The sequence below is a fragment of the Cryptotermes secundus genome, unplaced genomic scaffold, assembly GCF_002891405.2.
Source record: "Cryptotermes secundus unplaced genomic scaffold, Csec_1.0 scaffold857, whole genome shotgun sequence".
Classification (NCBI taxonomy): domain Eukaryota; kingdom Metazoa; phylum Arthropoda; class Insecta; order Blattodea; family Kalotermitidae; genus Cryptotermes; species Cryptotermes secundus.
Genome location: NW_019734325.1, coordinates 26,471 through 45,318, shown reverse-complemented (window position 1 = coordinate 45,318; position 18,848 = coordinate 26,471). Strand labels below are relative to the sequence as shown.

The window sequence follows — 18,848 nt, the reverse complement described above, 5'->3', positions numbered from 1 at the left end:
TCGATGCGTGTGAAATTATTTGGACAACTGTAGGGACATTGGATTTCGACCATGAAGATGACTCTATTATGCTTCTTCGAAACGTGTGGCTTTCTCCGAACTGCATGGCATTAAACATAGCAGACTGTACTCTTCAGACGTAGACATGCCCGGCATTTCTGGGCTTCTCGTTTGTGGGCCCACATTTCCCTCATCCACTGTTTTGCAGACGAAAACTAGCATCATAAATTGATTAAGCTTTGTTGAATATTTATTCGCTGTTTAGTTCTTGCAGTGTTGCAAATTATTGTAGTTGTTTCAAAATTTTGAGTTTGCTTTTGAAGGCAGATTGGGGGACAGGACCGGCGCTGTGTAGCCCGTCCAAGTTCACTGAAAGTGAGACAGGGCACCGTATTTCCCCAGTTAGGGGGCGCTGACCATGACGTTATCATATGGCACAGACGAACCGGCGCCGCCACAGAGATCGATACTAGCCCCTGGCACGTCTGCAACCTGCATCGTGTATTGTGGTATGCCAATACTGTACCCCTTACCCGGGTGACTCATCTGTGCAACCGGGAACACCGGAATCCATGGGAAACTTCTGTGGTCCCTCGTACTGCAAGACAGACCTCGATTTACCTATGTAAGACCCTGGAGCAGCATTGAGGAGCAAGAGCATTTTTCATGGCCTGTATTCTTGATGGTAATGGAGACCTTCAATTTTAAATATAATTTTCACAGGAGTCCTTAAAAATTTGTAACTCTGTACCTAACTTAACGGGGGTGGGAATTAAGAAGCTGATAGTCGCTCAGGTGGGCGAAAATATATCACCATGATCACAACAGCCTACCAACTTTAATATTATCCTTTAATTTGTCTATATGTTTTCCAGTTTCTTCCCTTCAGGTACTGCAGCTAAACTTTTATGTACATTTCTCATCCCATTACATGCCTGTTTTCTACCCCACACAACACATCTGTAATTTGCCCCCATAAAAATATTTTGCAAAAAGTAGAACTTAGGAATCTCTTCTTCATGAATTTTCTTCCATCTTTCTGCTACTTCTTCCTTAGGTTTAAATATTCTCAGCACCCTCTTCTCAATCACATTCAGTCTAATATTTTCCCCTGTGGTGAGAAACGAAGCTTTGCACCATATAAAATTATAGATACATATTTATATTTCTTTTGATACGTTCTCTCCTTTTTATAGGGGAATGGGAAGAAAGACAATTCTGAAGTGAATGATAGAAAGTATTCCTTAAGTTTAATGTGTTCTAAAATTCTATATGAATATGGTTTTGATTTTCGGTCTAGAAAACTGAAAGTAACAGCCGTGGGGATCCGTTGCATTGACCACGCAACGCCCTCTATCCGCTAAAGTTGNATTAAAAATATGTTGTTTTAATAATACTGACATGACTTGTTAAGTTTGCATATACAAATAGGATCTAAAAGTTTTCAGTGATGGTATATTAATACAATTATTGACTTTCTGTACATTATCAATCATCCTTTGTCCATATCCAGAGATAGGGAGCTCTGCTAAAGTGGTCTCTTACATGAGAATGGATACAGAGCCCAATTTCCAAAATGTTGCTTTTAAATAAGAAAACAAGACGATGATGTGCAAAAATTCAGTAATTGTAGGCATATCTGCTCACAGACACATCTTGGACCAGTGGCAAACATACTGTTAATCATAGTTTTAGTTTGGGTCCTGTTATGTTAAAACACATTTCTATGTTGTGGTCAGCATGATTCCAAGTGGTCTGGGTTATTGGGTTATAATTGCCGGACCTCAGAATATTAAAATTGAAACACCACATATGGTTTAATTGAAAGGTTTTATAAACTAGTAAGGAAATGTGTGAAATTATTACCGAATTTAAAAGCCTTGCATAAAAACGGTTAACAGATATTTCGATTTCCTTTCTTTTGGACACATCCATCGTGATTCTTCAATGAAATAAGTATCATCAAAAATGATTTATTAGTACTTGTGTACCATGTTTTTTTCTTTTGTATGGTTTATTTTAGTACACTGTCAGTACCTGGAGTATATGGAGTTGAATTGTATAATGATAGGTAGGTGATGAATTTGAAGGAAGCAGTTGTGGCATAATGAAGATACTATCCTGGAGGGACTGAGGAAAACCAGAAACACTGCAGAATAGCCAGTGGCCCAGCCAAGATTCAAACCAAACACCTCCTTAATACAACAAGTCTAGAGCATTTCTTTGAACTCACATTATGTGTTAAAATTGCAGTAATTGGTTAAAAATAAGCAGGAGTCTTAAATATTACATTTGCTTATATTTTGTGGTTTCCAGAATTTTCATCTAATTGTAATGTGTTTAAATTTGTTTTTCAGCAACTGAAATCAGGTGTCAAGAGAAATCTAAGGGTGGTCTGTCATATGAAGTAATCCTGGCAGAGCCTGTGGCTGTGACTCCTCCCAAACGACCTTCCTCCCCCAGCAACAAGGTTTCAGTGGAGAACATCGAGGAGAAATTGAAAGCGGCTGAAGAGAGGAGATTGGTAATATTGTGCAGCATTAATCTTGCAGCATTAGTGTGGTACCTAATTTATTAAACTCAGGGAGAAATTTATACAAAATTTTAGTCAGAAAAACGAGAGTGGAAAATACAGTGTGGAAGACCTAGCCGCATATGGGGAATACACTATTAAAATTGATCTAGGAGGTATAGGTTGTCATAGGCTGGATTCAACTAGCTGATTATAGGATTAGTATCATGGTGATAAATCTTCTGTATTTCATCAAAGAAGGAGAATTTCATAACCAAGTGAGTGAGCGAACGTTTTAAGAAATAACCATTGTAATGTAGTTTCTTACTCATATGTCTGTTCTGCGGGATCTTGAGGCCTGTGTATCAGAATGTAATTGCTATAAGCAGTTTTTGAATTGTATGTCTTCATGTTGAGACATTGTCTCTGCAGAAAGTTATGCCTTATGTTGTCTTATCTGTTGTGTTGTTACTGAACAGTATTCATGTGTGATATTTGTTTTCCTCATTCAGTCGTTGGAAGCAAACAGGATGGCTTTTTTGGCTGCCAAGATGTCAAAGATTGAGGAGGCATCAAAGAAGAGGGAGGAACAAGCAAATAATTTCATTTCACAAACGCGAGAAGCCCTAGAACAAAAGATGGAAGCGCACATTGAGAAACGAGAATCATTCATCAATGACTTGAAGTATAAATTAAAGGATCATGTATGTATAAGACAATTTTATAGTTTTTTATTTGTGAATTATTTTGTATTTGCCACAGTGTTTCACTGGACATAAATGATAATCAATTTTGATGTACAGAGAAAATATTTCTCAACTACCATTGATTGAAACAGGTCTCACTCATCCATTATTGTTCCAAATATCTTCAGATAAACTGAATACAAAGTAAAGTGAATTGATTTTAACATGTTGTAATGGGACATGTGTTCCAAAATGATGAACCAGAAATTTAACAGTGAGTGTTTACTGTCAGATTCTTTGTTAATATTGTCACATGTTAGTGACCAGACATGGTGTTTGGATTGGTAATTGGATTTATTGAGCATTTATAACTACAAAGGATTATAACACATGCTAGTTTACACACACTACAAATTACTACTGTAAACACTAAGTCCTTTCATTCTGCTATGTCTTCATTAGTCATTGCTTAGTAGCGGTGTCTAACAATACAATTCGAGACTCTCAACTACTGACTCAGACTTCATACTGAAATCTCAACTCCCCTGGTGTCAACATTATATAACTTCAGCATGGACCATGTAGAAAGTACAGATTCTAAGAATTCTTCCATTATTGCATATTTATTCGTTGCTGCAGAAACGTGTGTCGTCTAACAAGACTGTGAGCAGTATATTGTGACGTCACTTTATTACTCAATGCTGTAACTATAACACAAAGTATTGAACAAGTCGTTTCACAGTTGCTACTTTCATATTAACAAATCTCATTGTACTGCAGAACTGTCCGTCTCTCCGTGTTGGCTAACCACTGTCTTCTGTCAGCTCACACTGCCTTCCACTGTTCTCTGTCTCGGTAAAACACACACACTGCCATGCTCGGTCCTCAGCTGGCTTCTTATAATGTTGACTGTTGCCCCAGCAGCAGCAGGGTCCGCTGTTATGTCACAGCAAGGGAAGTGTTTACTGGCCTGTTACCCTAGCAGCGTCCGCTGTTAATCACATTGGAGAAGTGTTGCCTAATGTAGCTCCTTTGCTGTTGTATCACCACAGGGAGTGGTTTACCTGCAATGCGTGCGTTATTGCGTCATGCTGAGTCCATGATTCCCAACATCTTCCCCACCCTGGTCAATCCAAAGGAATGATCAGTTGCACTGGATAGCTGATTCTCATTGTGTTCATTGTCATGTCTATGAAAAGTTCCAGGTGTGTCTCTTGTTTCTTTTCTTCCTTTCTACAGCCACTCATTCACACTCTATTTCTTACCAGTGGGGACTCCAACACCAGTAGTGGCCGGCTTCCCCCATATCTAGCTCTTACTCCGTATGCAGTCTCCTTTCCGTTTCGGAGGGGCTGACACCTCCACAATGGTCAATTCATCATTCTTTGTAACCCAACAGACGATCTGGCTGCTCGCTTCCCGAACTGCAGTTCTCAAGCTTTCCTGAGAAGCTCATCTGCTCCCCTCTCGATCTTCAGAAGCAGCTGCTGTCTTGTGCCTGTGTTCCTTTTAAGTGCCTGCTGCCCTTCGAATCCACCTGAAGTCTTTCCCCGAATGTCTACCATCTCAGGGCTCCTCTTGCAATGTTGTTCCTAGTCTGGTTCTTACCGACAGTGTGTCCCTTGCGCCGTGCCACTCCTGCTCAGGGAGTCATTCTTCCACGTGCGGTGACACATTTCTTCTGGCACCCATCCTGATTTTGGGTCTGTTGTTTCTGAAGGCATCTCTCCTATATCATGCCACTGTTGCACGGTGGGACACCTTCCTGCAGGCAGCAGCCAATATCCTCTGAGATCCACAATCTCCTTGGGTCAGTTCCTTTTGCTCTCCACCTCGCCCTGCAGCTTGCTTCTTGCCCCTATGCCGCTTCTTCTGTCTACTTGCCTGTTTCACTATGACATTTTCTATGGGGACCTCTTCCTTTTGGGCCACTTCAGGTTTCGTACCCACTGAGGTCAGCTTATCCTCTTCTAGACATGCTCCCATCATGTCTTGGCAGGCCATCATCTCTTCATCTGTTTCGGGTCTGATTTTGGCCACCATTTCCTTGTGGCTGGCGGCCATCTATTCTCACCAGGCTTTCCTATCTGCTTCCAATTTTCTCCGCATTTCTTCTTTGGCCTTTAGTTTCTCAATACGCATCTTCCAATCTGTCAGTCTTATGGTTAAGATTCTCTCCTGTCAAGACGAGTCGGTTCTCTGTCTCCCGCTTGGCCTTCAGAAGTGCTCACTTTTCTGAGTCGGATGTATTCATCAGAGACCTACACGTCAGTTGTGTATTCACTCTCTTCTAAATGATCCTGGAAATCGTTATCCAATGAAAGTAGTTGATCCAGGGTCTCCCGTAGACAGCCTAGGTAGTAGTACTCATAATCCTCAAGTGGGGTGCTGGCAGCGGATTCCATTATAAGTGTAGTGAACCTTGCTGTGGAGTGCTTCATTTTCAGCCTTCGGAGTTCACTATCCGCCATAACTAGTTGTGAGGTTATCTCCAAGTACAATCTAACAAACTGGTTGATCATCTGTATTGGGGTCTGTCAAAAGTCAGAAGTTGCAAATATTGACAGATCCAAGTTAACGTCTGATTTCTCCTTTGTCTCGAAGTATTGAAGTCTAAATTTATCGTATGTATCCCTCTCTCAGGTTTCGGCACCAAAAATTTTGTGTAACAAGCACTCAAAAAGTATATTGCGACATCACTTTTTTACTCAACGCTGTAACTATGCCACAAAATGTTGAACAAGTCATTTCACAGTCGCTCCTTTTCTATTAACAACTCTCACTATACTGTAGAACTGTCCATCTCTCTGTGCTGGCTAACCACTGGTTTCTTTCAACACACACTGTCTTCTGTCAGCACACACTGCCTTCCACTGCTGTCTGTCTTGCCACAACACACCCATTGCCATGCTTGGTCCTCGGCTGGTTTCTTATTCTGTTGCCTGTTGCCCTAACAGCAGTAGGGTCCAGTGTTACATCACAGCAGGGAAGTGCTGCCTAACACAGATCCTCTGCTGTTGCGTCACCACAGGGAATGGTTTACCCACAACATGTTCATTATTGTGTCGCACTGAGTCCACATTTCCCAATAACGTGTGTATGGCGCCGTTGCCTAGCAGTGGCCGCATTGATTTGTAAATCTGTTCTGGCTTTCAGTTGTCATGCCACAATATTGTCCTCTGTTAAGTGACTAGATATGGTGTTGGGATTGGTAATCAGATTTGTTGGACTCTTACAACTTGTAACTAGAAGTAATTATAACTGTTTCAGTAATTCACACACTTTACATTTCAGTACAGCTCTCACTGAGCTTTCTTTGGCTTCAGTAGGTGTTGCCAGTTAATTGTTCCTACTTCGTAGAGTCCCTGGCTTCTGTGTTTGCATCCTTACTGCCTGGCGACTGTCTCACAACTTGACTTATAGTTATAACTCCTGGCTGTTGACTCTAAGCTGCATTAGGCCACCACTGGCTACCATTCACTATCGCAGGCTATAGCCTCAGCATGGACCCAATAGAGAACGCCACTACAAGATTCTATGGTTGCTTGTGTATCTGTTACAGCAATCACATCTTTTGGGAAACATGTTTACAGAGCCATAGCTTAACAATGGACATCTTCTCTGGTTCTGTAATCCTGGCTTTGAGTGGGCATGTCACAATATGAATGCTGTTTATTGTGCGTGTCACACCCAAGGGATGAGTATGAGGGGTGAGCCATAAAATCTGCCCCTTGCACTGCAACCTTCAACGATCTATTGTGCTTCCCCTTTGGATTAACCCTCAATTAATCCTATACTTCGAATTAAATGTAGGATTTTATTTATAAAAGTCACTTGGTTCCATGAAGAATTCACCCAGGTGGCGAAATCTTAAGTAAGCTATAGCCTCACAATCACATAAGATGTGTGTGGCTGATTCATCTTCTTGTATGCACCTTTTACTAGTTGGGTCATCTGTCAGTCCTAGTTTGGATAGGTGCCCTTTTAGGTGGCACTGTCCAGTAACATCCAAGGGATGCTGGCAGGAATGAAGACACAGGGCAGGTTGTGTTGCAGAAGTTGAAAGATCCAAATCAGTGGATTGGCAACTCTCACTTCCTAAAGTTGTGAAATCAATGCCTTCATTTATAGAGTTCAAATCATTGAGTACTTTTCAGCAAACAGTGGAACTTCTGGATCTGGGTCAGGAACTTGCAGCTTGCTGAACAAGTTTTTTTCCCCCTAGTCCTGAATGATCAGTAACATGCAGCTTGGAACTTGCCTGTCTTTATGTAATTTCCTGGATAATGTCATCACAGTTACTTCACGCATCATGACACCAATTGTTTAAAATGAAATCACTTGAAGTGAGATTGTAAATACAGGCGGATACTTGTATTGTCATTTTGCAGTCATTTTATCGAGCATTATAACTAGTAATATCTGTTGTATGATTGTATTTTATGAACATAATTTTGATTAAAAATGTGAAATAAACTTTCATTCAAGCAGAATCTAGCAAGAAATGAGTCTGTTTGTTCTTTGTTCATACTGGAAAGATTTACTTGCTAATGTGGCTAGTGAAGGTAAATTTTAGCTTACTTCAGTGTAAATTAACGTTCTTATCACCACTTGAGGGTTTCCAGTGCAGGATGTAAAATTTTGTATAAACACCATACTATTGGAGATCTTTACCTTTTAAAATTGTCATTAACAGTACCATGGTGGTGGCATGACTTATGAGGTAGGGACACTGGTTCAGTTGAATGGAGTTAACGTTTGATGTCATAGATTATAAATTCTACGTGAAATATTTTTGTCTTTATTTTCATACTTCCTGATATGAAATTAGAACTTTCTGGAAGTTACTTGGATATTAGTTGGGACATAACATCATACTTTTTGAACCCCAAATGGTTCGCCACTCTGGGAATTGTGGTTTTAAAGTATTAATTTTAGATAGAAATAAGATTATCTGCCTTTGGTTATTCTAGATCTTTAGAATCCAATAAATACACTTCGCCATTTGTATATCTAAATAAAGGGAAGATGAATTAGGCATGCTTGAACTGAAAGTTAAATTAAATCTTCAGAGTTCAGATTCTTCATCAAACATGAAACCAAAGGTTTCACTCTTAATCATTCTCTGACTAAACTGGCATAAAATGGACATGTGAGTCTTGAGTTATCGATATTGAATCGAGAAAAACTCTTTATCTTGATTTGAACATTGATTTCTCAGTTTAAAACTTCAGGAAATTCTAGATAACTGTGTTTGCTTTGTGTAATAGTATACAAATTTCTCCATCCCTCATAATTGGTTGTAAGTCACTAGTTAAAAGCTTGGGGAGAGTGTGAAACTTTGAACTTGTGTTTGACCATGTTAATGTGGACAAAATCTCCACCTCTGCCAATGCTGCTGCTGAGTTTAACATGCTGTATTTGCAGTTGCAAGGGATGAAAAATTCTGACTTCATTAGAATTTTAATGTATGACCGTTTGTGCATGAGTCTAGCATGCTAACCCAGGAGTTAAATTGCATTTTACTGTTGTTATAATTTCCCATTCTCTAAACATGACACTAACAGCTCATTGTGTCATGGACTGTAAATCTCTACAATAAGAAAGTGGTTATATGAATACCTCCCAGACATGTTTTCTTTTCTTTTTCCCCAGAAAGTGGCCCTGTGTCAAAATGTTGTTTCAAAGTATGAATATATTTTTTCTAGTAGCAGAAATGTGGTTATATGGAGGGCTTTTCAGGGGTTGAGGTGATAAACTTTATTAAAAAGTATTCCTTATTTTTATTTCTCCAGTTCATTGTTTATTCATAAATACATTCTGATGTGAGTATTAAGCATCATATTTGTATATTTTGTGTGTCTGAAGATTTGTATATACCGCTTTCTAGCTTTGTTCATATATTCAGACTGGCCTCCCAGTTCAGTGTGTACTGGTGTTCTAGCCTTTATGATTAAGTTATTGAATCATTAAGTTTATTGCTCGCATCTGTTGCCAGATCTAGAAACATGGAGCTTTATTTTTATATGACATCGTGGCATAGTTTGTGGTCACGGGTATGACTTTGCCTTTTACCTTTACTTTGTTAATTAGTTTTCAACTATCAGTCATCACTTTTCTTTTTATTATACCTATATACAATTCAGGGTTTTCAATTAGATTTTTTAAGTATAGCATCAAAATCTGGTAACATTTTCTGATCTCTACTAATCCAGTTACTGCTATAAAAGAGTTCCTGTGCACTAATTTTGGTTCATGGCTCCGTATATTGTAACACATGATGTTGGGAAATTTCCTTTGCTAATTGGATATTCAGTTTGTAGTTGTATTTTTTTTCTTATAGCGAGAGAGTGTGGAGAAGACAAGACTGTCACTAGAAATGCAGAGAAATGAAGTAAGAAATGCAGTTGAGGAGAAGTACAAAACAGCTATTGCTCAGCGAAATGAGTACAAAAAGAAAATGTTGGATAGGCTTAAGGAACATGTGAGTTAGCAACATACTGTAACAGTTCTTGATTTTATAGAAGGATCTGAAAAGTGTAGAAGAGAATTGTTTAATATGGATGCAGGTTTGTAATGAAGCATGCCATAATTGCATTATGCTTGGTTCTTGTTTGAGGAATATACTTGCTGGATTTGCACTGTATGCCTCTCAGTCTAGTCACTGGCTTCACATAATGCTGATATCTGTCCTGTCTTCATCAATCCATACTATATTGCATTTAATGAAGTTGATATGGGAAACTGTTAATGCCTCTTTTTATAGAATGTCAACTAGATTTCTCTGTCCACAGGTGTATTTGTGGTTCTTTTATGATCTCATGAGGTTCTGGGCTTTTCATACTCATTTAATTCATTTCAACCATACTGTCACTGTGTCTTCACTTTTCCTTCCTCTCATTGCATGGTTATCATGAAACGTTTTCCATTATCTCCTTGAACATATATGATCTTCATGTCATTCCTCTCCTACTGTTAAATTTCCTTTCTTTTCTTGCATCCATGGTACAGCTTTGTGCCACTGGATCTTAAAAACCCATACTTTATAAACCATAACGGGTCACACAGTAGCATGGTTGAGGCACTATGCTACAAGCTGGAAGGTCGTGGGTTTGAGTCCCGATGAGGCCATTTAATTTTTTCAGTTTACCTAATGCTACGGGGCGTTAAGGAGAGGCCAGCGCTCAAGGCTAACAACCTCACCGCCATCCATAAGCCGAATGTCTAGAAAATGTGGGAGCCTCAATGCCTCACAAGCCTAAGGGCCTTCAGGGTCTGTTGCAGGGTTAGCTTTACCTTTACATTTTATAGATCATAACATATATTTTCCATGGAATGCTGTGCCCATAATTCCATGCTTCTCTTGGTTATAGGAATGACAGAATAACTTGAAAATGACCAAACGTGGTTGGTGTGAAGTGACATTTATCAGAATTCTCCCACAAAAATTATGTGCTGTGGTCACTTGAGCCCTGCAGTGCAACATAATCCTGTTTTGTCTGGTGACTGATGATGTTATCAAGCCCACAAGTTCTTGATTAGACACCAGTATTGGGAAATGGTTGGTCATGTTCATCTGGTGTTGTCAGTCTGTTCCACAGGGCACATATCAGGCAGGGACACTGGATATTTCCCTTTTCCACAGTGTCGAGACTGGCTCTGGGGCCCACCCAGCCTCCTGCCCAATGGTTACCAAGGGTTTTTTTCACCAGGGGTAAAGCAGATGGAGTGTGAATCTGACCGCTCACTTCCATCTAGTGCCAATGTTGAGAATGATGGAGTATACATTTGCTCCTCCATAAGTTTTCATAGTCTGGTACTTAACATGGACGACTTTACAGTAATCATATTGTAATGAGGTTTTGAGAAAATTTGTATCATAATGCAGTACAAAAGGNAGTGAAAGAGTGCTCCAACAGAAGAGGATAGGTGTGACTCGCGTAGTGAGATACGACGTAGGGATGAAAAATCCTGAACAATTTTAATATTTTTAACATTTATCAATATATATGATAAATATATATTTTAATATGAAGACGACAAGGCATGCAATGAACTAGTTTAGCGTAAATCGAATAGCACCTGAAGATGGCACTTTCGTGCCGAAACATGTAGTGCGAGTGAGAGGAGGAGATAAGTGAGTGTATGCACTGGAAGACAGTTGAAATAAATCATGGACTTAAATCAGTGCAACAGGACGCTAAAATATAACATTATTTAGGGACTCTTCTTTCAAAGCACAGCATGCTTCTATGCGATCTTGTTTTTGAAGAAAGCAGTCTTTTGGGATTTAGCACCGTGTATATGTGGTGTTAACCGACGTTTCGGAGGAACGTATCGCCTCCATCTTCAGGGTAGAAGAAAAAAATATAAGAAATCTGCAAGCGAAGAGACCGTGAGAACCGGTAAAAGCAGACTGGTGTTGGAAATATACACAGCTATGTGAGAACAGAGAAGGAAAGGGGGAAGGGCAAGTATTCAAGTGAAAACAGTAGTGTGGGAGAGGGGGAGGAAAGGACCTTGTTTTTGTTCAGCAGTCAGCAGTCGTGGCACGAATTTCGCAGCCACCCTTTTCATTCCCAAATCTTCTGTCAAAATTTGCTGAACTGAGCTCCAAGTCACTCCCGACAGCTCCATAATTTCTTCAATGGTCCGTCGTCGATCTTCCTTGATGATTTCACGATTTTTTTCAACATTTTCATGTCTTCGGGCCGTGGAAGGACGACCAGAACGAGGTTTGTCATCAATTGACATTTCACCATTTTTGAAACAGGAAAACCACTCAAACACTTGAGTTTTCCCCATAGCATTGTCCTTGTACGCCATTTTTAACATTTCAAGAGTCTCTGTTCCAGCAGAATATCACCGCCGCACGCTGTTCACGAAAATCAGCCATTGCAAAAATGATGATCACACAAAACAGTTGTCACTATAAACTCTGCCGAAACTAGTCCTTACCTTCTGAAGCAACGGTAGTCGGCTTATCGACTCAGGAACGTTAGCTCTATGCGCTCATAGCGGCAAAATGCGGTACTACAAAAGCTCTGCCCACAAAAAAATTAGTACGGTTTCTTTTGGGTACCCCATCATATGCTGTGGCTTTTAGTTGAGCATGAAATTACACCAAAGAAAATGTAAATGGAGCGGTTTGAGTAAAAGCTTAATGCCCTAATTGCTGCTTGCTACTGCACTGCCAGTTTATTCCATCAGTACTGGTTCATTTCAGTTTTAATATTACTTTTGAGTTGTTGTGGAAGTCCTAATTCATTTATGAAAATCAGTCACTGTTTGGGTCTTTTGTTTCCTCACATGGGAACTGTTATAAATCATAGGTTAAACTCAGGTTTTAGAAACATAACCACTTTGATCATATCAAATGAAATGCATTCACTTTTTTTTTCCTTCCTACTTTAGTTTCGTATGAACAATACATGATTCGTGTGAGCATGACTTCTTACATTCCACGTACTATATCACATCCAATTTTTTTTATGTTAGGTCATTTATTGAAAGAATCTGTCCAAAGTCCTTTGTGATATTTCGTCACAAGTTTTTTTTTATGGTGAGTGTTTTGTCCCATGCCCAACAACTAAACTGGAGGACCACCTCTTGTGGGCAGTCCACAGCCTCTTATTCAATATATTGGCAGCTACCCACCGTATCAGGAACCCATCTTCCCAATCTTCAACCTGAGGATGCCCCATGCCATAGTGACAAGGGGCTGACCTGACATGACATGAGATCATAAGTGGAGCCATGTATGTACATATTTTAAGACCCTTTTATAAACCATGAATTTGATTTGTGTTATGACACAAGCTTCATTTTTTGTTTATATGTGTGTGTGCACTGCTTGCTAGAAGAAGCTTAACAGTTCTTAACCTTACATTATGCTAAATTATACATTTAGTGCATTCATTTCATATGCCCACATTTAATGCTAGCTGTAATTTATGTTTAAGCTAAATTAAGTTTCATGCAAAATGGGACTTTGTGAAAAGTGGTGTGCATTCAAGTCTACATTTGGACATTGAATAAGAATTGATTGCTCCTAGTAGAAGAATGGATAGTGCATGGAAGATTTACCCAAACTGGTTAATTTCTTATTTCACAAGTATAAGATACTTCAGTTTTTGTGAGGAATGTTTGGGGAAAATCATAATAGATGTGGTAAAGTACTCTGTGAATAGACCAAGTTTTCGCAATGTGGGTTAGAATAAACAAGACAATTTAAAGAAGCAATGACCCCTGAAAGTTGTGGTGTGATATGTAATGCTAATACTACTGTTCAGGGTTTAAATTTACACTTCAGATTGAGATCAGGAAAAATAAGCTGCATAGTATTGTGAAGAAGATGGTTGTATGAGAGAAAAGAGTGCTTTACATTTCTTTTGGTATCATTTAGAAACTCAATGCTAAAGAACAACATAGCATCTTACTTGAAGTTTGTCTTCAATATTGTTAATAGTAGGCACGATGTGAACCTTCGCCCCTTGTTAACTGCAGCCTCAAATGGACCGTTTCTACAGACCCCTAATGATTTGTGGATATGGAGCATTAGAATGATAATTGGCAGGGGAAACTGAAGAACTGAGTAAAACCTGCTCCAGTACCACTTTTTTCCACCACAGATCTTTTTCTTTGGAAGTAAGGCTGTGTGAAGATAAACATTTTTAAACTCAACATAGTTAAGTCATATACCGTTAATTGCACACAGATTCAAGCAAAAGTGATAACTTTCTCATTAAATTATTATTTATGTGTTCTTATTCAATCATTTAAATGCTGGGTTAAGAAACTGGTGGTGGATGTCTTGTGCTGGGGTAGGGAAAGCAATTTCATACATTTTGAGCGATTTAATGAAAAAATTGTCAGTAGTTGACACAAATTGTGTAAATGGTTAAATAAGTAGGATTTCAGAATTAGTAGGAGGTGCATTTTCTCTTTTTGAGGTCACTACATTCCTTTCTGTAGAAAACAGTTAACCCACTTTTTACTTGTGTCGGATAGACAGGTGTTTTGTGGCAGCTTTGACCGAGTTCCCATGACCATATGGAGTATCATACTAGGTGGTTCAAATATGACGGGGACTGATTTTTTTTTTTGTAAACAAGCCGCACGGCGCAGCAGCTGTGCGACCTTGAGAGATTGTAGCCACAACCTCCACTCTCCCTCCTGTTAGGGTTTGAACCTGTTCAGTGCTGTCTGGGAGTTGCTAGAGGGATGAGCGTACAGAAGGTACCGCGGAGCATGGAACAACACATTGTGATCAAATTCCCCGTTGGAGAAAACGTCCAGTCCTCTGAAATTCACCACAGACTCCAACAACAGTATGGGGAAGAGTGTCTCTCACGGACCCGTGTGTTTGAGTGGTGTAAGTGCTTCAGAGAAGGCAGAGAGGGCGTGGAGAATGAACCGCATGATCGTCAGCCGTGAACATCCATCACCAAGCCAAACATTGATCATGCAGACTCACTTATTCGTGAGAATAGGCACATCACTATCAAGGAACTTGGAGCAGTGCTGTCCATCGGTGTTGGTAGTGTAGAAGACATCGTGAAATACCACCTGCACTATCTCAAGGTGAATGCACGGTGGGTACCACGCACTTTGACGAACGTGAACAAAATGGTGCGCATGCCAGCTGCCAGTTGTCTCCTACAGCAGTTTGAAAATGAAGGTGATGCTTTTTTGAAGTCTATAGTGATCACCGATGAAACGTGGGTGCACTACTTCATTCCCGAGTCCCACCAATCATCAGTCGAGTGGCGGCATACCAGTTCTCCCAAACCCAAGAAAGCGCGGAGGAACGGTTTGGCAGGAAAAGTGATGGAAACGTTCTTCTGGGACTGGCAGGGGGTTATCCATGTAGACTTTCTGACAGATGCCAGAACAGTCAATGCAGCTTATTACTCAGACCCCCTGGCAACAGACGTGAAGGAAAAGATCCGATCCAAATGGAAGAGAGGTGGAAAGCGGGTAGCCTTCCTTCAAGACAATGCACCCCCCATACGGCCAAAACAACAATGGAAACCCTTCGGAAATGGAAATGGAACCTTCTGACACATCCGCAGTACAGTCCCGATTTGGCCCCAAGTGATTTCTACCTGTTGAGAAGGCTCAAATCAGACTTGCAAGGCATGTGGTTTGTGGACAATGATGCCGTCATTCAGACTGTTCGGGAGTGGATAACCCGCCAACCACTTCCCCTCCCCCATCAGGATGCTTCCAGAAAGTTGGAAAAAATGCGTTGATTCCGGGGGGGAGTACGTTGAAGACTGACATGTGCAAGTAAGTGTTTGGCAATTATATTTTTTTTTAATCAGTCCCGGTCATATTTGAACCACCTTGTTCTTTCTAGCAATTGGTGGGACAGCCAGGTATGAATTAGGTTGATCTGTGAGAAATTATATTTCTAGGATCATGGGTGTAGTTATTCTGCAAATAAATTTTCAATTGCNATATCTGCGACGACATACGGTGTCTTTAGTCGTTTAAAGGTTAAGCTGTGATTTATCTATGTTTGCTACAGGAACATCATCATTCTGAAAAGTATTTTCATCTCTTACCTTTGTCGTTTCCTGAATTTTATCCTTGACCATATTTTTGGCTAAATGTCTCTGGTTGTGAAAAAGCTTGTGTTCTTGAAGGATAAGACCAATCATTGAAATTGAATGATTCTTGTTATTTTTTATGTCTTGGAATAAATGCTATCAATGTTTTGGGAACATTTCTAGAAAATGTTGCAAATATTTCTTTGGATTTGTTTCTTACACTGTTTTCAGTATTTTCTTCCACACTAAATCATGTGTGACTGTTCAAAGGGTAAGGCATTCTTTTGAGCTTAAGTCATTAGTGGCTTCATGAAGTGACTGGTTACGATTGTCTTTGAAACCGCAGTGGCAATTTTCTGTTCACTAGGTATAGAATTTTATCTTACTATCTGAAGCCGGTGATTTGCATTTGTTCTGTGGGATGTTGAATCCAGTGGTGCAGAGAGACATCCACAAAAAACTATAACACATTCATTGCTGTTAGAATGAATTACAGATGATCAGGGAAGCAGAGCATGCCTGATGAATACTCTCAAAACGTCCTTCATAGCGGGCTAGCCTGAGCTGGTGATAACATTCTTCCTTGCAGCAGCCCGGTGATTGCAAACCTGCAGGATGCTGGGTGAAGCTCTTGCAGCAGCAGGCTAGTCAGTGCTAGTTGTGGCAAGGCTGGCTAGCCTGATGAGCGCTGGCGATCGCTGACAGAGTTGGCTGCTGCTGCTGCTTGCTACTAGTAAACCAACGGGTTTAAAGCTAAATTGAGAATTTAAAATATTAAACCAATCAATGAGTCAATATTAATAAAGATTTTAAACATAATTGACAAAACCGACAAGGGGAGTTCTGGAATATTGGGTGCCGATTGACGACAGAGCAATGAACAATTGGAAATCTGGAGGTTAAATGTTAATATTGAGTGCAGTGTGACAGCTACATGAACTAAAATACACCTGATGATGGCTGGTTGCCACTAAAATGTAATGTGAAAGAAAGGGGACGAGAACTACAATAAAGTTTTGCATTTACGACGGAGTTTGTATTATACATATAGAAGTGTGGAATGTAACAAGATGCTTAAATAGAATATAGGTTTCTGCAAATACACTCAACTCTCGATTATCCGGGATAATGGTGGGGATGGAAATCACGATTAATCGAAAACCCGGTTAAGACAAATTTTATTAAAAGTAGTACTGTAATACTGTACCTTCATAATACTATAGGCCTACCTGTATTTAAATTTATTCAACCTCATTTTTATGTCATCTCATGGCCTATTTAATACTTTTTACATTACACTGAAGTATGAATTAGTTATTTCAATCACAGTGTTCAACAACATCCAACACTTTTTACGAATATTCACGCTTAACACTTAAAAAAATTTAACATTGTCGTTTGCTTTTTCGCAGCATTTTCCTTTTTACGGATATCCGTATGAAACCTACATAATATTAGCTTGTTAGTTAATAAACTGTTCTCTTCATTCTCAAGATAGTCTAGTAAGGATTCCAAATGATTAAGAGCAGCACCATGTGATACTTTCTTACTAGCAGCACTGTCCACCTCTTCCTCATTCTCAGTTTCTTCCTGCTCTTCTGACTGCACCCCCACTTAACTTATGATTTCGTCACTGCTTAACATTTCGAAGCCCGACTCACACGAGTTACTGTTGAATACTTAACACAACACGCTTCCTTTTACACCCTGACATTTTGCTAACGCACTTAAAAATCGATACAAAGAGACTAATTGGGGCAGTGTATCTGTCCTTGAATCTTTCCAAAAAAACTTGCATTCTTTCACCCCTACCCTAGAACATTGTGTTAGCATAATGGGACCAAAAAGTGCTGAGCTCGGTTCACACTAGTGTGAAAATAGTGTTACAACTCACAATGTGAAACAAAAGTGAATGAATATTAAACAACATATAAGCCCCAAAAAAAGCTCGGTTAATCCGCCCCCAGATAATTGAGAGTTGAGTGTATGTGTGAGGCATCTCTGCTTCACCTTCCTGTAGAAGACTGGTTGAGAAAGGGTTGCAATATGGTACATTTAGTTTTGAATGAGGCGTGTTGCTGTTGTAGATGTGCACAATTCCATGAAACTAGGATTTTGGTAGTGTAATTTTCGTTATGCAATGGCACATCCTCTTAGCAAAGTTCCATTATGCTTGAACAAGAACATGAAGCACTGTTGCATGTATTTGTTGAGTGGTGAGTATGTCCACTGGACAGGAGGAGCAGGTGCAGCGGGTTCAGGCAGGAATGCTCAAGAAAATGAACGAGTTGGAGTCTCAGATTCAGAGCAAGCTGGAGTTGGCACAGAAAAGACGTGAGCAGCTCGAGCGGGAGCAACTTGAGAAGCTGCGTAGTCATGTGAGTAATGACCCACCCTACTTTTGTACCTCACTTTCTGGAACCACACAATAATTGACTGTATCACTCAGTACTGGTCCTCCAGGTTGGGTGTTGGGCATGAGGCTCACAACCTCATCCTGTAAAAAGAATTTTGTTCAGAAACCTAACAACCAGCCTCGGGTTATCATGCGTGGGTCCATTCCTATGGCAGCATGCATTGGATGTGGAGACTGGTTGTAGAGGAGGCCAAGGCTAACCCAGAGCTCTAGCGCCGAGTGGTACGTAGGTAGGTAGGTAGGTAGGTATGTATCACTCAGCACTGCCATTGGCAGGCAGACAATAAACATTGTGTTATTGCTGCTGGTAATATGTGGGTATGGCTGTGCCATAGCTGAAGTGGTTAGTCGCTGGCTCCCTACTGTGGTGGCCCGGGTTCAGTCCTGGGTCTGGTCAAGTGGGATTTGTGGTGGACAAAGTGGCGCTGGGGCAGGTTTTCTCCGAGTACTTCGGTTTCCCCTGCCAATCTTCATTCCACCATTTGCTCCACATTTGCCCTCACCTGTCATCTGTGGCTGGTACAATAGGCCGGAAGTGGCCGCAGTACAAGGGACTTAGTACCACCCCGCTAGCAATAAAAAAAAATGTGGGGATATAGTACTGAAACCATCAATTATGGGGACCCGGGGGGATTTCACCAAGGTGAGTAGGAATTCTTTGGAGCTTCCAGAGAATGAAG

General features: G+C 40.2%; 1 protein-coding gene across 7 annotated transcripts in view; it reads left to right on the top strand.

Annotated features, from left to right (window-relative positions):
• The window catches only part of LOC111868679 (stathmin), a 114,870-nt gene that overhangs the window by 87,218 nt on the left and 8,804 nt on the right, over positions 1–18,848 (top strand). For 6 of the 7 annotated variants that reach the window (XM_023859559.2, XM_023859557.1, XM_023859558.1 and 3 more), the window contains exons 3-6: positions 2,358–2,524; positions 3,025–3,216; positions 9,542–9,682; positions 17,990–18,130. In XM_023859559.2, coding sequence (XP_023715327.1) covers positions 2,358–2,524; positions 3,025–3,216; positions 9,542–9,682; positions 17,990–18,130 — 641 coding nt within the window. The remainder of the gene's footprint in view (positions 1–2,357; positions 2,525–3,024; positions 3,217–9,541; positions 9,683–17,989; positions 18,131–18,848) is intronic. The other variant, XM_023859560.2, reaches the window with a different exon arrangement.